Raw genomic sequence first — 22,414 nt, forward strand, 5'->3', positions numbered from 1 at the left:
GGCAGCCCATGAAGAGACTTTAGTATAGGTGTAATATGGTCCATTGACCATATAGACTGGAGAAAGGGAGGCTAGAGCTTATTGCCAACATGTTTCAACCCATGCACCCTGGGATTTCAACAGATAAGCATGGTAGAACAGCAGGCACTCTATGTAGGACTGATCATGTTTTAAGTGGCAATAAGTATGCTCTCTGATGTCCTAGCCATACAGGATGTCTCTTCACACTTACTTCTCAGATTGCACAGATATCTGTGGTCTACTCCTTTTAGTGTTACCATTTATGCTGCTGTTATCAGTGAAAACTCTACATTGCTTACTAGATACTAAGCAAAATATTATCCCAAAGTTACTATACTGACTCTGGAGAAGGTTTTGATTTGACTGGAGAGAAGTCATATTCATCCTTTTCGTGGCCATCTGAGGGCACAAATTCATCTTCTCTTTCATTGATGATTGGAGATGTCTTTACTTTCAAGTCATCTAAATCATTATTGTTGTTGGCATCTTCATCATCATCAGCATCATCTTCCTCTTCTGAAAAATCGAAGGTGTACTTGGGCCTTTCAGCTGTGAAAACAGATTGTCATTATTAACATTTGTGTGTTAACATTTTATCTTGTACATTTCCCAGTATACAAATCACAAACATGTGCAAGATATTCCACATGTCCTGGGCAATCTTTTTTTCTATATAATTGAAAAAGATTAAGTTGCAGCCCTAGGAATGTGCTAATGTTCTACAATCATTGAAGACATGAATTACATCTGTTTTTACAGAAGGCTATGTGGTCAACTTCTGGTGAATGCACATAGAAAACTCAACAAACCTACCTTGGTAGATCTAGGGCAGTCACTCCAAAGTTGTAAAATCAATTTACAAGGGGCTGTAAGGTGAGGAGGCTTTAAGGTACTATATGGAACAATATCTAGATCCAGTGGTCCACTAACACTATCAAGGTCTTAGTCAACACACCTCCATACTAGTTCTGTCTCTGTTCCTTTGTTGTTGTTATATTTATTTGTATTCTGCACTTTTCCCAGAACTAGGACCCAGAGTGGCTCACAATTAAAAACAGAGAAAAGTGATACATTAAAATAGGATTAAATTATTACAATATTAAAATAGATTGCATGTTAAAAGAATAAAATACAGTTAAAAAATAAAACTGTTTAAAACACTTGAAAACAATACAACACCCCAGCTCATTCTTTCAAAACTTTGTTTTAAAAGATTGTCTGCATAATGTTTTAACCTGGCAGTGGAGGAAAAACAAGGAAAGGGCCATTCTGGCCTCCCTGGGAAGGGAGTTCCAGAATTTAGGGGCAGCCACTGAGAAGGCCCTCTCGTGTCCCCACCAACCATGCTTGTGATGGTGATATGAGTGGGACAGAGAGAAGGGCCTCTCCTGAAGATCTCAGAGCCTGGGTTGGTTTATACGGGCACTACACCCTAAAACTCCGGACAATCTCTCCCATTGATTTTGTGTATATGTTAAAAAAGATACGGGACAACACAGAACCCTGAGGGACCCCACATGCCAATGGCCAGGGGGTTAACCAGGAGTCCCCCAGCACCACCTTCTCGGTTTGCCCCTCCAGGAAGGATTGGACCCACCATAAAACAGTACCTCCAAGTTTCATCCCAGAGAGGAAGCCCAGAAGGATACCATGGCCAATGGTAGCAGTTTGACAGATTTAACAGGGACACACTCCCCCTGTCCAGTTCCCTGCATAGGTCATTCACCAAGGTGTTCCATACCCAGGCCTGAAACCAGAATGAAATGGATCTAGATAATCCGTTTCATCCTGAAACCCCTGAAGGTGGGAAGCCAACTTTGTCCAGTCATCAGATCAAGCTGGATGGTCTCTAACCAACAGAACGTTTTAACTATAAGCCAGTTGCAAGAGACAGTATTTTCTGATTAATCAATCAAGTTTTAGCATAAGCCAATTTAAAAATATACAAAGGTAGGCCACTTACTCTCCTAAGAACAGATTGCCTCAGCTTTCAACCAGCTTGATAAATCATATTCAAATCAATACTGTGATTTGCCTCTTTGCAGGGAATCTTACTGGTTGCCAGTGTGAGATGGGAATTTTGCCTAGGGCACCAGGATTATTCTGGCAATGAAAAAATAAAACTCAAATCAAATACAATACCTTTAATTACACTAGGCTGGTTTATCATCATTGTATCCCAACTATTGGTATTCACAACAAGCATCTGTTTAGCTGGTCCCTGAGCAGAAGCCCCTGTTTTTAGATTACAGGGATTCTTATTTATGCAAGCTTTTAAGAGAGGGTTGAAATCTCCCGAATATGTTTTCTTTTAGGGGTTTCAAATGTATTTTTACACTGTTGATGACATATTGTCATTTCCTTTCTACTACTATGATCTTCCTGGTCTTTTATGTTGTAACATTTTTAGTGTCCTGTTAAAGTAGTTTTATCAAACTGCAGGTTGTCTCAAAAATCAAGATTCAGAGATGAGATACAGATATTTAATTTATAAAAATACACAGGTTTTTATGGCTAAAATGCGCCTTATAACTCTCCAGATCAAGGAAGGATACTATAATCTGAAAGACAAATCAGATTCATTGTATAGAGGAAAATCAATTTGGTTCATTGAGACTGATATAGCTAGTTCTAATAAAATATCCTTTGGAAGCATATTTCTAGGAGAACAGGTTTTACTATTTCAACTTGTTTAGCTTGTACTTCAAAACTAATACATTTTAATGAAATTATTATTAAATAATTAAGGGACATGCAAAGATATTTTTATTTAAAAAATTGAAATCTGAACTCCAATTTCTTTAGGAAATTCACAAAAATTCTCATAGATTATCAAGAAGGAGAAAAGTTACAGCTAGTTATCAGATCATGCTATTTCCCTGAAATGGTCACAAGATCTTGACATCCACAGTATGTTGTTTTATTGGGATGCAACAAAGCATGGGCAATCCTAATAATTGTTTATTTGAAACGAACCAACTCTGAGACATGAGTTATGAAGCTGAGTTGTTTCAATAAATTATACTTGACATTAATTGCAGTTTAGGATTAATACCTTAACACTAAACTGCCATTAAAACAAAAAGAAGCAAAAGCTTCCAATATCCAAGATATTGTGATGAGCCTTATGTAAGGTATATCAAATGAGACTACACTTAACCCTGCATGTCACAAGAAGCTCATTGAGCGAATGTCCCTTAAAGGAAGAAGAAGCAGTGCCTTCACTATAGCTAAAAGGTTCTAGGTTTCAAAGCTGAAGAATTCTAGAAAGCTTGCATGTACTGTATGATCTTTGGAATCTCCCAGTTTTGCAGTTTAACTATGACTACATCTAATATTTAAGATCAATATTTAAGATAGTGATTCACAAGGACTCAGGGTCAGAAAATTATTTAGCACACTTCATTTCATTTTATGAAATGGAGTATCCAGGTACCATCATGATTTTAAGAACATACATAGGTTAGCATCCTGTTTAGCAAACAAACAGCTTCATTTATATACCACTTCATACTGAACTAACAGTGTCTAAGTGGTTTACAACTGTAAGCTAATTGCCCCCAACAAGCTGGGTACTCATTTTAGCGACCTTGGAAGGATGCAAGCCTGAGTCGAGCTTGAGCCCCCTTGGCTGGGATTGAACTCACAACCTTATGGTTTTGAGCGAGTGTCTGCAGTACAGGCATTTAACCACTGCACCACCAGGACTTGTGTGGTGTGAGATTGTACTTTAGACTGCTGGGGATTCACATTTATGGTCATGAATGACCAAATATGACCCCAAAAATCTATCTTTGGAACCTGGCTCTGGCATTATTTTCTTTTCCATCATCCTTTGCATTCTTTGTTATATGCTCCTAAATTTTACCTCGACTTATCCACATATTATATAAAAAACTATAACTTTGGCCTCAAAACCTGTTCTTGACTCATACATGAGGTCAATTTATAGTTGAGGATACATGGTAACTGATTAAGGTTATGATTAATATCTATGAAGATAACGATTATTTGGAAATTTGTTATGGGGAGGTTTGTAATGATGTAGGAATGTTATTTGCTTGTAGTTGTTTTCATGGTAATTAAAAAAATCCCAGCACCCCAGTCTCCAGTGTCTTGGAAACACTTTGATTCACAGGCACCCAGGCTGAAAGGAAGGTTTTTGGAGGGATGGCATCATCTGACATAACTATGATGGAGCTCTTAGTTATGTTAACAAAGCAGGATCTCAGGTGTATTTTTTAAATATTGTTCAGTGAAAGCTTTTTGGTTGAAAGCATTTTTTTTAAAGAATAACTTTATTACCTGCAGCTCTTCTAAGCAATGAGTCTCTTGGAATAATTACAGGTTCATTTTCTTCCAAGTCACTTTCAGACTTAGACTCATCATCTGACCATGGATTTCGTTTCTTTACTTTTTTTATACCAGGCTTTGTGGTAGATGGTGTTCTTCTCACTCTTGTACCTAGAACACAAGTACATTTTAAGTATTGTCCTATTTGTCTATAGGAACATTTATAAGGCTATAAAGAAACAATTACAAAGATAAGCAAAAGACACTGTTAAAGCGTTTAATCACTAAAGTATTTATACACTGTATCCATGTTGAACGCCATCCACTGAGGAAGATACTGTATTCAACCTGATTTGTAAATAGTCCTTTTGTTTGTTCAACAAGCAGTTGTCTGAAATGCTTAACACTACCAATAGAAAGAAAGGTCTTTTAAGTTTGGGACACATCAGATAGTGAACAAGTAATTGGTGCCAAGCCGGGGTGGGGGGTGGGATTAGAAGACCTAGAGAGCATCTAAACAGAGTTCTAGTGTAGATAGCACCAGAGGTAAGAACTGAGCTCAAGTATCGCATCACAAAATAGGCAGCAAGCTAGTGGGATAGTTGACTCCTTGTGACATATTGGTGGCAGCGGTGGGATCAAAAAGACCCATTGTGGTGGGTGAGTCTCACCATGACACTGGTACACATAGAATACATCACATCCATCTGTTATCTCTGGTCACTGATAACTGTGAGATTCCCAGTCTCATTTTACTCCCCCAAACCTTTCTGATACATGGAAAATTAAGCTCCTGATTAAGTTGTGTGGATTAAAAGGAGTGCTCCCTTGGCTACTCATCCCAATGAAGACTTCACTGATCTGTGAGGATGAGATTCAAGTGAAGCCACTTCCGAAACAAGCTGTGAAGCTCAGACTGAGTTTCCCCTACAAAGAGAGGACATGCAGAAGGGTGAAGGTGTGTTCCAACTAAGACATCAGGGAGTGAGTGGTGTCAGGAGGGAAGCCAAACCCTAAATCTCATGTGAACGGCAGAAAGGATGGGTAGGGGATTCAGGCCTCCCACCTCACTCAGGTTCCACACACATTTTCTGTCCCTTTTAGCAGAGATACCAACTATCAGAAAATTAAAATTGCCTCAGACATTTCAACAAATTCTGCACACTGACTGTGCATATGGCTGACAGTTCTTTTTAAATAAGACCCGAATGTGAGCAAGGCAATTTTTTACTTCCATGTCTCCATGTGAGTTACCCTTCTGCTATTCATGGAATAGATTGATGGTTTTTTGTAACATCTGAAGTTTACTAACCAGGATCCTTCTTTTCTCTCTTAGGTTTCGGTGTCTTAGCCACTGGGCCAGAGCTATTGAGCATATCTTCCCCAGGATCTTCTACTGGTGTGACACCAAATTCCTCATCAAATTCCAGTTTTATTGCTATAGTATCAAGATCCCCCTAAAAATTAAAAACAAAATAAGTGAAGTTAGTGTGGTGGTTAAGAATTGATGCAAACTGGGAAGTAAATTCAACTCAAGCAATTGCCTCCAAGAAACTTCCTTCACTCAGCTTCTGTCTCTCATTCTCAAAGAGGAAGAACTTGGCAAAGCCACCTCTGATTATTCTTTGCCTAAGAAAACACTAAGAAATTCATGTGGTCATCATAAAATGACAGATAATTTAAAGGCATGCACACACACAAACACAGAACCATTGCTGGTATTATCAATATTACTGATGCTACTGTTAAAAACGTGATAACAGATATGAAATAGTTGATAACCTAAGGAAAGTATTATATCAGTGTCAGTATAGCCTGAATATAATACAGTGCCAATTTTGGACAATAATTTAGCATGCCTGCTTACAAGACCTTGGAAAAATTACTTTGTGGACTACAGCATGGGATATTAGTCCTCAAAGTTCTACGCTCTGCTGCTTACTATGGGACAGTCAGACAGAAAAGCAAACAAATAGATATAGATGATTAAATAGTAAACCAACAGTTTGTCCTGGATCCCAGAAGGATGCAGTTAACACTGCACAGCCTCAACCTAGAGGATAGTCCATTGAAGAAAGCTGAGAACAGAATGTTCTAAATTACCCCCTTGGATGTAGCTCAGTTTCATCTTTGGCAACTCAAGGTGAAAGCTAAAAAGTTTCGATCATTCTATATTTTTTAATTCCTTTTTTTAATTTAAACATATTTAAACATATATCACAACATACAAGATAAATGAAACATACAAAATACATAAAATAACACACACACAAACAGCTAATTAACCTAAACCACACAAGGGAGTTGAATTCAGAGACACAGCCACGTTAGTCTGGAATATCATTATACAAGGGGATCTTGTATTACCTTTAAGACTAATTGTGTGAAAGACGTTGTAGCATAAACTTTTGTACATTTGGTCCAATTCCTCAGATGCATGGAGTAAAGGGATGCCCAGGAAGGACATTTATAATCAGACATCATAGAAATGCAAAACTTGTGGGGATGGTAATGAGGTGTCAAGTTCAGTTTTAACTATCGTGACTGAGGGATGAAATCAGTAGACAGATCTTGCCTATGACCAAAGTCAGTGGATAACTATATGAATAGCAGAGGGAATATTGCAATATGGTATGTGAAGTTTGCGAACAAAAGGAGATATGATAAATTGGCTATGAGCATCTTCATGAGGTTGGGGTGTGTCCTGAGATGAGAGATGAAATGAACTGATTATGGAGGGTATTACATCTCTAAAAATAATCTGAGGCATGTTAATTCATGATATACTCTTCACTTTCACTATTAAAATATTTTTAAATGAAGTCACAGAAAACTATTCATTTTAGTATGTCTAAAGAACTGCACATATAAATGTATGCGCCTCTTAGATACAAAGACTTAAAAATAAGATTACAATAGTATGGTATAAATTCCTCTCACCCATTATTGATACTGTATACATGCTGCTTTATGTCACCAATTAATTTTTATAAAACAATGCATTTCGAAAACAGGAAAATTTCCAGTCTACATCACCTATCATCTCCAAATCTACTATAGTTATACTACTTTTATAGGTATTTACAACACATTTAAAATTGGTCCAACTGTATTAGCAACCTGGGTCTTTTCTGTAAAAATGATACAATCAATTAGCATCAGTAATCCAGATAAGACAGAAATACCGTTGGGCAGGAATATTGAGGATCTAGGCCAGGGACATGAACAGAAGAACCTTTAGATCAGGCGGGCACAACATACGGCCCAGGGGCCGCATGCAGTCCACCAAAAGATTTTGGGTAGCCCGTGAGAATGTTGAACAACTTCAAGGCTCTCCTGAGGAGAAGGCCAGGCAGCAGAGAAGGAGGATGGCAAATGCTTGCAGAGAAAGGCTCCTGCACCATCTGGCTTTCTCCTGAGGAGGAGGCCGGGTGGCAGCAGTGGAGGAAGATGGGCAAATACTTGCCCTACAAGGGTCCTACACTACTAGGCTTTTTCCTGAGAAGGCTGGCGGAGAATGAGGATGGGTGAACACTTGGAGTGTTCTTCAGCTGCTCAGCTTTCTCTTGAGGAAAAGGCCAGGCAGAGGTGGAGGAGGACAGAATTAGTATTAACAATGTTAACTACTATTAATTAATAATTATTAATTAATATTTAATTAAAACCTATCTGTGGCCCAAAGAAGTTAACCTATTTTAATTTTGGCCCCTTCCTACTGCCAAGTTGTGCAGATATGCTCTAGATGTCACTAGATTGCAACATGCAGAATTCTACACCAATGGCTATGCTGATCTGGTGATATCTGGAAAGCACCTGATTCCCACTCAGAATGTCCATACAGCCGACTATATATTCAAAAACATGGAACAGTCTTCCCAGAGAGGTATCTCTGGTGACATAGTTGGTTACTTTACTCAAGGATTAAAACAATTGTAACTCAGAGGAGAGGGTATTAAGGTATTTCCTTCCTTGTTTTACTGGCCTGTTTTTTTGTTGTTTCTGTCCTGACTTGTGAACTGAACTATTTTGAATATAAAAATACAGAAAATAAACTGAACAAACAAGTAAATGTAAGGTATTCTAAACAAACACGTAAGATGAATAAAACAGACTGACTTGCCTTCTTTTTTTTCAGTAGTTTCTTACTGGCGTCAGCTTTCATAGCAGAAGTAATCTGTGGAACTATTCTCCTACCGAAAGGTGAGGGCATGGTCTCTTCTAAGTGAAGTTTCTTCACCTTGGGTTTACCAACTTTGCCTTTTATAGGTTTACCAGCCATTCCAGCAAGGACATCCTCTCTTTCCTGAGCTTCTACTTTCTAACAATAAATGAAGATGAAAGTAAAATATGAAAAACTTCTGAAATCAGGTGTGATATACAGAAATTCTCTAAACTTGTTATAATTGTCCTTAATGCTGAAGCATGCTACACATTATTCTGAATCCATGGGACTTACTTCTAATGAGTACGTCTTACTCTAATTCTAACATGAACAGTATATTACCTTATTATTGCTTTCCCTAACCATAAACCAGCACAAAAGCTATGGGTTACACCAGACACTTCAAACTGAACTGATTCCTTACTGGGCTATCAAGAACACTTGGAAGTGAAAACAAAGGTGATACCAAGGTGAAATACAAGGTATGAACATGGCTCATACAAGGAAACAGTTTAATGTATCCCAACAGCACAACAGCCTCTCTATTTGTGAGAACAATGTCCACATAACTTATAACACTACTTGAAAATTATTTGGTTCAACACATACACACACTTTGGTCATCAACCTAAGAAAGGGCAGACCAAGGCAAATTTATTTCTGCATTTACTAATCATGATTTCTAAGGGGCAGAACAGACCTCCCCAAAGGGATGGCTTGAAGTTCCCCCTAAGAGAGCTGGGTTGGGGTGCAGCAAACGCACATCATGGCCTCCTTCTGGCTTTTTGCCAGCCCCAAAAGAAGCGACAAATTGCTGCGACTCTTTGAGCCAGCAAAAAGCTGGCTTTTCCCTCCCTGTTGAGGCTTTATGGCATTCCTGCAGTGTGTGGCGTGTAAACATCATACTGCCAGAGAGCTATGCAGCCAGCCCACGTATGAGTAGGCAGGCGGCATGAGGCCAGCTTTCAGGCGGTTTCAGATTGTGCAATGCCAAAATGCCGCACTCTGAAGCCATCCAGAAGCCAGTGTGAAGAGGCAGTCTGCTTTGCCCGTTAGTAAGATTTGTTGTTGTTGTTATTGTATGCCTTCAAGTCATTTCTGACTTAGGATAACCTTAAAGCAAACCTATCATGGAATTTTCTTGGCAAGATTTGTTCAAAATTATTCTTTTTTAAAAAAAAGAGAAAAGGTACACAGTCAACATCGTTGATAAGATATGCTTCAATCTACGAGTTGCAGAATAAGAGCCCAAAACTTGGCAGAAAGTGTAAAATTCTGGACAATACACTTAACCTGAACGCAAACAAATTCACTGTAAGACCCACAAGCTATGGAAGCCTCTGGACGTCTAGCCTTTACTTCACTGTAACATGTTCTACAAAGGCATGTCTAAGAACATACCACAAGTCTCAAAGTACACTAATTCCCCTTTCACTTGTTTCCATTAGACTCTGTCTCATGAAAATCATCAACAGTCCCAAACTACCTGCCTAAACTAAAACCAAGACATTACTTCTTTATGTATACACAGGTATGAACAGAACAGCATACATCAAGCTCTTCTATAAAAGCTGCTAGATCTTCTTTCCAAAGATCTGGAGGAGATTTTCTCTTGAGGTCACTGAGTTCCTTTCCCTAAAATATAAAAGATAATAAACATAGTAAAAACTTTATGAATTAATGAACATATTCTGAATATTCAAGAAAAGCTAATGTTATTAAAACAAGGGACTGTGACTATAAGCTATCTTTGTGCAAAAATTATCATAAATTATTTTTCTTATACAATGCTTTCTCACAAATATTCTAAGATGAAAAAGCAGATTAGCACACTTAAAACTACAAACACGACAGGGGGAAAAACCTACCAAACAGTTACAACTAAATATTGCAGTCATGTCATTAATACAAAGAAGCCTCATCTACAGCAGCTTAGAAATTAGGTCCAAGTTTAAAATTCTGAAAGATACTTACTTTTGCATCTCGCTGCTTAATGATCTCTTCTACTTTCTCTTTAGTAAGACACCACAAAGACATATTTAAGATGTAATTGAAATCTGGGCCTGAGGTAGATCCTGAAGAGGAGGAACTGTCATCATTCAGATTCTGCATTTCTTCCTCTTCTGCAGCCTTAAAAAAAATCAAATTACTTATGCTATTATATATACTTCCTACAGCTGCGAAAAGATACAAGTTCCAGCTTCGTATTTTTTAAAAATACAACTCTATCTTATTAGTGATATAAAGATGGGAGACTTATGCTTTTAAAAACATTTCCCAACAAATAATAGCTGCAAGAACAAAAAATAATAATAATCCATTTGATTAAATGGGTGACAGTTCACAAGAGTTTATGCCAAGTTGTATGTCTTAGTCTTTCAAGTAGCACCATACTTTTAGTGGGGTTTTTTTTATAATGCATTTATCGAAACTCTTGTAGATTCTGGTAGAAGCAGAAAATAAAATATAGCCAGATAATTTTAAAAGAAAAAATAGGACTGTTAAAACTGTAGATAATGTATCAAAGATATGAACTATTAAGCACATTCTAGTGTCTTGGTAGATCTCCCAGTAAAATAAAAATTTCCTGTTCATTACACCAATCAATCTGTCTACATATGAAATGATATGTGAAGTTTTCCCAAAAGGCTGCTGTGAATGGCAAAAGGAAAACACAAGTAAGCCTCAAGGGATGCTCAAACTACTGTCATTCAGAATTAGTACCCGTGGCGGGCAATGTGGAGCCTCAGTCACCACACACTGGTATGGAAAAGGCTGAGAAAGGATTTTAAGTGCTAATAGCTGAGCAGTTATAAATTCAGCCTCCATCAAGAAGCCTGACTGTGCTTAGAAATTTACAGACCTTCCCATTCTGTGCAAGGAGGGCACTAGGATCAACTTATAAATATGATCCTGCAGTCTTTCTACATATATTGTTTTTGAATGCCTGACTAGAGCTAATTGTTATTGCTGGCTGCCCTTGAGTTGGCCCTGACTCATTGCAACCCTGTGGATCAGACACCTCCAAGATTGGAGGCACTGCTCTGCTCAGTCACTGAAAACTCATGCCCATTACCCTCTGATTGAGTCCATCCTTCTTGCTTGCAGTCTTCCCCTCCTTCTTCTATCCTCCACCTTTCCTAGCATTATTATTTTTTCTAATAATCCAAGCCTTCTCATTATTTGGCCAAAGTACAACAGCCTCAGTTTGATCATCTTGGCTTCCAAGGAGCGTTCTGATTTGATCTGTTCAAGGACCCATCTGTTTGACTTTCTGGCTGTCCATTGTATCCTAAGCACTCTTCCCCAGTACCACATCTCAAATGAGCTGATTTCCTTTCTGTTGGCTTCCTTCACTGTCCAACTCTTGCATTCATACATGGTAATGGGGAATACCTGACTTTGGGGCCATGCTGTACTTTATATACTCATGTATAAGTCTAGAAATTTAGGTTTGAAAAATTGACCCCAAAAAACTGAGTCAACTTATCTACAGGTCAGTGTAAGCACTGTACTTTAAATCATATCTCTACATACCTACCTACCATCCCCTGGTGAAAGACAAGAGTTTAATCTGCCCTGGAAGTACTGACACCCTTCTACTCTCTCCTCCATCCAGCCTATAGTATGAGCACAAATAGTTATGTCTCATGGAATTTTGTAAGTTTGTTGGCATTGTTTTCCTTTGTCAGTTACATCCTTCATTACATGCCCCTAAGTTTTACTCCCGACTTATCTACGGGTCATATCAAAATCCATAATTTTGGCCACAAAATCTGCCCTTATGAGACCGTTTTATAGTCCAGTATATACAGTATATCTTTGCTCTTCAGGATCTTTTCTAGTTCTTTCATAGCTGTCCTACCAGTTTCTAGTCTTCTTATTTCTTGACTGCAGTCTCCACTCTGGTAAATCTTTGAGCCTAGGTTTGGGAATTCTTTGACTATTTCATTTTTCTCATTGTCCAGATTGAATTTATGTATTTCTTCTGTGGTCACTGTATTTGTTTTCTTTATATTCAACATTAACCCTGTTTTTGCACTCTCATCTTTGACCTTCCTCAGTAGCTGTTCCAAGTCTGTGATGTTTTCCACCAATATTATTGTGTTCCTTCCTCTTATCTCAACTCTTTCCTTTCTGAGTCTATGTTTTCAGTACATACTGTAAATACATGTGTATACATTCTTTTACAAAAGAACAGCCCCAAAAAACCTAGGTCAACTTATACATGGGTCAATATAGTAACGTCCCCAGGCCAGCTGTCTCCCAAAAAGACAGCTGGGCTGTGAGGAGCAGGCAGAGCAAGTATTCACCCTGAAGCCTTGTTCCCAGCCTTGCAGCCCCTCAAAGGACAACCAGGATAGGAAGAGAAGGGAGGGAAAGCACTTATTCCAACGTCTTCTCCTCAACTCAGCTGTTTTCCGAGGGAACAGCGGGGCTATGGAGGGGGAAGAAGGGTGCTGAGACCCTATGTTTTAATTTCAACTTATCCACAGGTCATATCAAAATCCCTAATTTTGGGCTCAAAACCTGCCCTCAACTTACACATGAGGTCAACCTACAGTCAATAATATATGGTAAATTGAACATATAGGATGATAGTATGCAGCCTTGCTTGACCCCTTTATAATTGAGGCCCACTCTGTTTCTTCGAATTCAGTTCTTGTAGTGGCCTCTTGTCCTTGGTACAGATATTTCATCAGGATTATCAGATGTAGCACCTCCATGTCCTTGAGTGCGTTCCATAGCTTTTAATGATCTATGCTTTGCTATAGTCTATAAAACAAATGCTTATTTTTTTCTGAAATTCCTTGGTGTGCTCCATTAACCATCTTATGTTTGTGATGTGGTCCCTGGTGCCTCTTCCTTTTCTGAATCCCACCTGTCCCTTGGAATCTCTTTCCCCGTGTATAGAGTCTATGCTGGAGAATTTTGAGCATTATTTTGCTTATGTGTGATATTAATGCTATGGTCCTATAATTGCTGCATTCTTTTGTATCTCCTTTCTTGTGGATTGAGATGTATATTTATTATTTCCAATCTGTTGCTTTTCTGCAGACTCTATGCATCCTAAAAATCTGCTCTGGGGGGGTCTCAAAAACTATCTGGAACAGGTTGTGACACTAAAGAAGGCTGCAACAAGAGCATAGAAGGGAAAAGTTTTGATTCTACTAGTGTTGGATATGGCAATAAACAATTGGATCCTGGCTAAAGAGAGGAAAATGTGGGCTAGGGAAAGAAGCAGCACACACCACATCTGGATCATCAACCAGCAGTTCTTCACCCATGAATTAAAGAATCTTCTTTCTTTTGTAAGTTACCTTTTCTTGTGCTTCCTTCCAGGCTTTCACAGGGTCAGATTCATAGCCTCTCTGGACTAACATCTGAATCAAATCTCTTTTTGATTTATTCTCTATGAGAAACAAAAAAGAACAAATGAATATGAGGGGGGGACTATTTGTTTGTATGTCAGGGAATAGCAACTGTAGCCCTGTAGATGTTACTTGACTGTAAGTCCCCAAAGCTCTAGTTAACATAGCCAATGGTGAAGGATTATGGGAGCTGCAGAGCAACATGTGGAGTGCTACAGTGTGCACCACAATTTACTCTTCTTAACTAAATTTTACTTTTTTTTTTTGTCTTACCAATGGTAATTTTCCCTTGTATCTTCTCTAGAATAAAACGAGCTTGATTGTTAAGCTTGGTGGATTCTGCCCCTAATATTCCCACAAGCCAGTCCTTGCGCAAGGCGTAATAATTTAATCGTAAATCAAAGAATTCCTTTAGAATTTCTTGTACCGTTTCATATTTCTTTAGACATCCCATGTGATCAAAAAGCACCTGAATAAATATAAAACACTTGATTAAGAGTTATTTCAAAACACTGCATATTTATAGAAAAAAACATACAGCATATAATTAAAATGAAAAAAGTACTGCAACCCATTAAGAATTTTTAATATCTTGACTCAAATTTGGATTTCAGTTTTTTCACTTTAATTTCAATTATGACACTGTTGATAAAGCTTCTGAATAATTAAGAGGCATGGAATCAGCTTCCTTAAAGATATACAACATACTTAACACAAAATATTTACATTTCTCTGCTAAAGTATATATATCGGCCGTATTCAAAGTTTGCATGTTAAATAATTAGCCAATCAAAGGCAGACTTTGGTTTAACTGGCAACAGAGCATTCTGTTTGCTATAATGCAACGGTGCTGTCAACAATGTTGTAATTATCAAAATGCAATTTGGTACACATGATTAGGAAATGACCTCTGTTTAAATTCAAATAACAGCACAAGTAAAAATGAACAAATAATAGGTGGAAGATCTATGGTTCTTTTAGCCCAGGGGCAGGCAAATATGGTGGTGGTGGTGGTGGTGGGACAAGCCCAATTTACATGTCCCCTCCAATTTTCCTGTGGGCCACAGAAGTCTGTCTATGCCCCAAAACAGTTTTTTTTACTATATATCAGCAAAAATGGCAACCAGGATTTCACTTCCAATGCCTGTTTTGGCAGTTATATGGATGTAAAAGAGGTTGTATGGTGAAGGATCTCCTGTGAGTTCGAGGGGATGATAGAGAGTGTTTGTGGCATAGTTTGGTGAAGAAAATCATCTGGAAATTGCAGTTTAAAAAAACTTGAAAAAACAAGGTGCTCTATGGGCTCCAGAGAATGGTGGGAAGCTTTGAATGCTTAAAAAACAGGGTTTGGGAACCATGTGTGACTCATGGGCTGCACGTTACCCATCCCTCCTTTAGCTACTTCTATTTCAAGAAGAATGATGTGGCAGTAAATCAATCACCAGGCACACCCATGACATCAAGCACCAAAGTTACAATCATTACAGTCAAGCAAGAAATAAAGTTTACTTAATTCCTTTTGGTACAGAAGTACAAGTGGAAAAATATGCATTTGGTCAGGAGCTGTAAGAATATTCTGCCATCAGAAAAAAGTATTAGTCTGGTAGTCAAACATATAGAAAAGTTACCATAGAATTACAAGTTAGACTTGTCTGAAGCTTAAAGACTTTATGAAGTCCAGCAGCCTCTGCCTGAGCAAGCTTTTCTTCTGTCATTTTTACAACAAATTTCACAGTTGTATCAGTGTGATATTCTTTGTAATCTGAAATTAATGCTGGTGTTTTTTCAGTCCCATTCAACATTGGTTCCAACACCTGTTCTTTGTAAACCTACAAACATTAAAAAGTAAAAATTAGCTACTTAAAGCAAAACAGAAACATTCAACATTTCACATTACAGGTATCTTAATAGCATTTACCTGAGTCCATGTTCTAACTGGAAGCTCTGTAATTTCTACTGTGTTCCTGTCAACCACAAATATTTCTCCACTCACTACATATTGGTTCAGACCAAGTTCCTGGATTGTTCCTTTAAAGTTTTTGTAGTTTGGAAGCTGAAACAAAGTATATTTGACACATTAATAACATATTCCCTAACAAAGCTCAATTTACAATCCATACTTAAAAGTAAGCCCACTAAAAGTAATGGGACTTGCACAATTTTAAGTGTAATTTCATTTCATTTTTAAGTGTCATTAATTTCTAATAGTATTTAGAAATAATACATCATTTATCTATAAAAGGGGCATGGGATGCAAGGTCCACAGTCTGTCAGTCCTCAACCCATTTTTCTGGTCTCCAAGCCAAATCCCTCCTTGATTTTTATCACTACCTCCACCATCATCACCATTTATATCATAAAAGACTTGTTACAAGACTTGAAATCAAGAACTAAAAATCAATTATTTTGATTTTTTTCAAAATAAATATCCCTGAACATTACACCTCCGTTTTCTCTTGGAGGAGCACTTTGTCTTTTAAATCCATTCCCAAAGCTAAAAAAAACCCCAAGAGGTACAAACTGAAAGAAAATTCCTGTTCACTTTTGGAGGAATTCATGGACAATTCTGGACCAAACATGCACTAGAACAGCCCACTGCAGGTAAACAGGGGTGAAGGTTATTCCCTATCACAGCTGCCCACATGCAACATGGGAATACCAAACTACAGTGGTCCCTTGGTATCTGCTGGAGTTTGGTTCTGGGACCCCCTGTGGATACCAAAATCCATAGATGCTCAAGTCCCATTATATACAATGGCATAATAAGATGGTGTTCCTTATACAACATGGCAAAATCAAGGTTTGCTTTTTGGAACTTATATATATATTAAATATTTTCAAACCATGGATGCTTAAATCCATGGGGGGAAAAATCCATGGATATGGAGGGCTGACTGCAATTTTGTGAGGAATTTTAAACTACTGTATATACTCATGTATAAATCTAGAAATTTTAGTTAAAAAAAGACCCCAAAAATCTGGGTCAACTCATCCACAGGCCAATGTAAGTACAGTGGACATTTACCTTACACAGGGGTTCCATTCTTGACTCCTCCCCTCCCCCACATAAGGCAAAAAACACGTATGTTTCAGCCCCATTGAATATAATGGGGCTTGGGTGCGGCAGCACTAATGCCATTCATTGTATTGCCGCATGGCTTCAGCATAAGCTGAAAGTTGCATTAGTGCACCCAGATATAGTGCAGGTGCACTGCACTGTACTTTAACTCTTCTCAAAAAAAGAAACCTTCCCCTTCTCTGAATAGAGTGGCAAAAGGCGACAGCTTAGTCTATCCTGGGATTGAAAGATTTAAATAAGACATTTGTGTATGTTTATCAGCTTTTCTGGGTTAAAATTAAGCAGTTATATTAAAGTTAACAGGCTATAACCACTACAAACATAGTCACCATTTTCTTTTCTTTTTGACATGTGCATTTATTTTCTTATCCGTGCCTGTGCCTGGTTGCTTCCCTCACACATCACACAGCCATGATTTACCACAATTCCGTACTCATTCATAAAGCCTTTAGGGTAAGCATAAACAGTTATGCCTGCTGGAATTTTGTAAATTGTTTGGCATGATTTTCCTTTGCTTGTGTTTTACATTCTCTGTTACATGCCCCTAATTTCTACCCTCAACTTCCAATCCATAATTTTGCTGTGCAAAATCTGCCCTTAACTTATACATGAGGCCAACTTATAGTTAAGTATATACATACGGTAGTAATTCCTGTATCAACAAGTATATCAAATATGGATTATTCATATATAAAATTTATAAATTCATAACATTTAGTATCTTTAGAATAAGCAATTAATTTCTATGTTAGTCCTGGACAAATAACATTTCTTTAAAAGTTCATCATCCCGTGTTTCATCTAGATAAAAGAAAAGTATTGATCATAAAAACCCTAGACTCTTAATATATTGACTTCGCCTGGATCACCAAATTCAAAATAAAGCCTATCATCATCAACATTTCTGCATATATACACCCAAAAAATAGTATCACACCAAAAATAAGACAAATACATCATGCAATAAATTATGTTAGCTTAGAGTGAACATTTCATTACCATGGGATGCGGGTCCAATCCATCCAGCATTCGTCTGACATTGTTCACAATCTCCCTGGTATCATAATTTGGAATTTTGCATGCCCATCCTGTGCCGATGCCCTCAGCACCATTTATTAAGACCATGGGGATTATTGGGATATACCACTCAGGTTCCACACGCTGGTTATCATCATAGAGGAACTTAAGCAGATTATCATCCACTGCAGGAAAAAGCAGTCTTGCTAATGGGCTTTAAAAAGAACAAAAAGGATCAAAGACATTCAGGTGTAATTGTGACTCATTACACTTAAATGTTATCCTATGAAATTAAAAGATATGGATTTTAATCCTCATGAAAGGTGACTGCACTATATTCAGCACTCCAGGTGAAAAGATTTCTTCATTCAGTACAATGTTAGAAGAGATATTTATATACAGTCGGCACATATACAGAGTACTGAATCCAAATAAAGAATGAATTTTCTTAACCAGGCCTTGGAGTATGATCCAATGCATAGCAAAGACGGCAGCTGTGTCTTTCTGAAATCTATGGGTCTTAACTGAACTTAACTGGAAGGTACCTCAACTGCACTGAGTATAAACTACTTCAGGCACTAGTCCATCCACTTCAGTGTTGTCTTACTTGAAAGCAACAAATGAGTATTAGTTACAAAATGAAGACCTCAAGACTTATGAGTAAAGATGGTTAGGATCAGGTCTTTTCTGTGGGAAAACATTGTGTTCTACCAAATACAGTGTTTCACAATGGAGTGTACATCATTGCTGCTGGTGATTTAATGACTATTAGTCTGAAAGATGTGGACACAAAGAAATCAAACTATATGTTAGGTAAGAAGGATGACATGGTGGGGGGGGGAGAACCAACAACCCCAAAACACAATCTCACTTGATTTCAAATTAGGTTCACTATGAATTTAGCATTAGTCTTAAAATTAGGCTCACTATAGTTCTGTGTAACCTTGATGAATGACTTGAGATCTGAAAAATTCACTTAAGCTACATCTAGTGCACATTCTCTGTTATAAATATATGCTTGCCAATCTGGTATTCTTTGATAAGACTTTTAGATTGTTTTGAACATTTTACCTCAGCATAGTGAAGATGTAGCGAGGACTTGCAGCATCTTTGCCACCATGAAGTCTAGTACCAAACTGACCAATAGGCTGTAGCAAACTGACATTGTTACTTCCAACAAAATTCTGAGCCAAGTTGACAATAGTCATCATTAAAGCTTGCTAGAAGAAAATATTAAAGCATTGTTATTATTTTCTGGACAACACTGGCCTTTTCTTCACAAAAGCCAAACCTATGAGATACTGTACAGCAGATTACTGAGATAATTAGTCAAGGGGCTTCCATGTATGAGAAGCGGTTTGGAGGAATGGGTGAGAAGGGATGACTCTTGTCCCAAGAAATATAACCTAAGCTAAACCATCTGCTGAAAGCAATAGCTCTATCGATGAAGAAGAGGCGAGAGCTGAATTGCCACACTAAAATTGGCACAGATTAAAAGTCCAGGCTTATGTTCTTAAACTTCTCCTGTGCAAGTTTAATGACTATAGTAAACAACAAACAATCAGACAATTCATAGTCTTCCCTTTCCTTTTTTCCATACCCACCTCTCCATGGTGGTAGGCTGACATCTCAGCAACAGAACCAGCCAGCTGAGCAACTTTAACTTCACGTTTATCATTTCGCTTAAAGCAAGTGAACAAAACCTTGCGCTGTCCTGGTTTAAAGCCTGTTTTAAAGAATAAATGGTTCTTTAATAAAAGAGATTTGGTGTTGTCTGATCTGAGTCAAAGCAAATTAAAAAACAGAAGCGTTTATTCATGTATAACAGCACTGTCTTAGATCAAATCTCACTGAAGATGAAAAGATACATCACTTTTCAAAATAATTACATTTTCAAAATGATATAAAGACAACACTGTACTTTTTGAAGTTTCACTCACCATCGACAAGGGATGGAATGGACCGCTCATTATCTGAATTGGAGAAAAGAATGAGTTCCTTGTTGATGAAATCATTGTATGTGAGATGTTTTGTTGCTGTACCATATAGAAATTGCTAAAATAAATAAAAATAATGATTACTTTAATATCAACAACCAACACCATTTGTCCTTTCCTCTTCAAACTTCTGCATTACCTCTGGTAATCCATGTAACCGACGTTGCCTTCTATCTTCCATAAAATTTGTCAGCCATACTTTTCTGTCATCAATTTTCTTCTTACTGAATGCCTGAAAAGATTTTATATAGCTTAAACACAACTAGAAAAAAAAAAACTTAGAACAACCAGGGGAAAAATATTTTAGCTTACATTGCCCAAGAACTGTATATACAGTGCGCCCTTGGCTTACGCTGGGGATCCGTTCCAGACCTTCCCCACGCAAAACGAAAAACTTGTATGCTTGAGCCCCATTCAAGTAAATGGGATGCGACGCAACACCCCACGTGCTCCCACGCGGCTCTCCACTGGTTTGAGCCTATGCTCAAACCCGCGTATGGCGTGGGCACACTGTATAAACAATTGGACACAAAGCCAGTGGAGATGGTTTCTATGCCTTCTTGGCTGACTTTCATGTGATTCAGATACTCTCCTTTAAGATCTTACTCTGAGGGGTTGTTCCCACTGGCAGGATGAATTGCTTCCTGATTCGCCTTTGCCCCGGTTTGGAAAGCGATTCTAAAAGGTCCCTTGTTCCCACTATGAAAGGGGATCTTTTCCTTACTGGAGTGGAATTGCTTTTTTGGGGGGGGGGGGGGGCTCAATTGGCATCTCCACTGACAGTGCCGTTTTAGAACCCCCTGTCAATTATCTGTGACATAAGTGGCAGTCCCCCATGGTCCTTCCTTCCAACTTAGCTAACAGAATTCTTTCTTCAGCATTTACCTAGGGCAGTTTTGAAAGAGGTGGCATCACAGTTTTTGTTTTTTCCTGATCATCTCCATTATAACTGGAAGAGCAGAAGGTCCATATGTCATGTATGGGCAACTGTGGAAGGCTAGAGAGCTGCCTCAGTCCACAACCACCCCAGAGACCTTAGAGGGCCACACCTCCCTCTGCATCCACCGCACAAAAGAGACTGTCACAAATGCCTCCAAACACTCTCTGTTTTAGGTCCATGGGAAGCCTTTTTAACAACAGGAAGTGAACAGATGTCACTTCCAGTTCATTTCCTATTTCAAAAAATACTTTACTTGGAGTAAAATTGGCCTAAGGACAATAAATGCACCAAAAATCCCCCCCCCCCATGACCCTTAAAGAGCATCTGGGTGCAAGACTTTTTTATTACACAACAAAAAGTTTTTGGTTGCTGGGGGAGGGATCACATGCAACCTGTAGACTGCTTTTTGTCCTCTCCTGGTCTAGACCAACAAAATCCTTGCTTACCCTGATTTTCCTTAGATTTAGGCACCCAGGATATATACATGTGGACATTGTAGTTTAGACACAAATTAATTTAATTGATTAAGAGATGATATTGCCAATGGTACTAGATATGGTCAGTGATGTACACCATAAATAAATTATTCTAACTCCACATGAAAAATGGTAGTATGAAATTGGTTGTGACCACTAAGCAGAGAGACCTGTTTTAACTTGGGCCTGACATCAGTATATTATATTAATCTTTTGATGTGTTCACATCTGGCATATAGGTTTAAATCCAATTGCTAGTCCCAACCAGAGGAAATTCTTTGAATAAATGGAAATTATATATGAGTTAATTTCACTTTTTTTGGTAAGCCATCAAGAAATGAGATCAGAGTCAAAAGGGGGCTTAATAGAAGCTGAAGTAATTACAATATCAGTATGAAAGTACACAAAGACATTACTGAAGAGGTGGTATTTACCAATGTAATGGCAGCATCATCTTCGGGACCAACATATCGAAATAAAATTCGATGTCTCTCCATATCTGCAAAATATTCTTTTGCTTCTTTAGCAGTGCTAGTGCCCAAACCTACCACAAGAAGAAAGAAAAAAAATGCTAATTTAACCAATATTCTTTTTTATTTTTTGCAAATTATTTAAGGTAAAATTAACAGACTGCTGTATTTCCATTATTACAGAGATGAAGATTCAAAACCACTAATCCATCTGAAGGAAGTAGCACTGAGGCAATGGTACTTAATCTAGTTTCTGCTGTCTATCCACTTGATTTGAAATGACTTGCTCAAGATCAATTTTAGACAGATGAAGTTCAAAACAGTTTGGTACTTGACTATTTGGAGACACAAACTAAGAGTTAAACACAAACCTTTGTAGTATTTTATTTTCCATGCTTTATGATTCTCCATATGCTTTTTCCATTCATCAAATTCAGGAATACTATAGAATGAAAGCTCCTGCTTATTTTTGCTGGCCTAAAACACAGAAATGTAAGTTAAATTCTAGAATTTAATTTTTATTAAATCTTATGCATATTACATCCTATATTGGCTGTTTCATGAAGAATCCTTCCCAGCCCAGTATAG

At 37.9% G+C, this 22,414-nt stretch overlaps 1 protein-coding gene across 3 annotated transcripts in view; it reads right to left on the reverse strand.

Moving 5' to 3' along the window:
- The window catches only part of TOP2B (DNA topoisomerase II beta), a 58,715-nt gene that overhangs the window by 5,795 nt on the left and 30,506 nt on the right, over positions 1–22,414 (reverse strand). For 2 of the 3 annotated variants that reach the window (XM_042472129.1, XM_042472128.1), the window contains exons 15-31: positions 22,198–22,303; positions 21,791–21,900; positions 20,080–20,172; positions 19,884–19,998; positions 19,548–19,669; positions 19,015–19,163; positions 17,926–18,157; positions 15,767–15,901; positions 15,477–15,677; positions 14,122–14,317; positions 13,798–13,889; positions 10,451–10,606; positions 10,028–10,111; positions 8,435–8,632; positions 5,627–5,771; positions 4,327–4,485; positions 363–570 (exon numbers count right to left, since the gene is read on the reverse strand). In XM_042472129.1, the coding sequence (XP_042328063.1) occupies positions 363–570; positions 4,327–4,485; positions 5,627–5,771; positions 8,435–8,632; positions 10,028–10,111; positions 10,451–10,606; positions 13,798–13,889; positions 14,122–14,317; positions 15,477–15,677; positions 15,767–15,901; positions 17,926–18,157; positions 19,015–19,163; positions 19,548–19,669; positions 19,884–19,998; positions 20,080–20,172; positions 21,791–21,900; positions 22,198–22,303 (2,501 nt within the window). Of the gene's footprint in view, positions 1–362; positions 571–1,801; positions 2,125–4,326; positions 4,486–5,626; positions 5,772–8,434; positions 8,633–10,027; positions 10,112–10,450; positions 10,607–13,797; positions 13,890–14,121; positions 14,318–15,476; positions 15,678–15,766; positions 15,902–17,925; positions 18,158–19,014; positions 19,164–19,547; positions 19,670–19,883; positions 19,999–20,079; positions 20,173–21,790; positions 21,901–22,197; positions 22,304–22,414 lie in introns of those variants that run through there. The other variant, XM_042472130.1, reaches the window with a different exon arrangement.

Source organism: Sceloporus undulatus, chromosome 6 (genome assembly GCF_019175285.1).
Source record: "Sceloporus undulatus isolate JIND9_A2432 ecotype Alabama chromosome 6, SceUnd_v1.1, whole genome shotgun sequence".
Lineage (NCBI taxonomy): Eukaryota > Metazoa > Chordata > Lepidosauria > Squamata > Phrynosomatidae > Sceloporus > Sceloporus undulatus.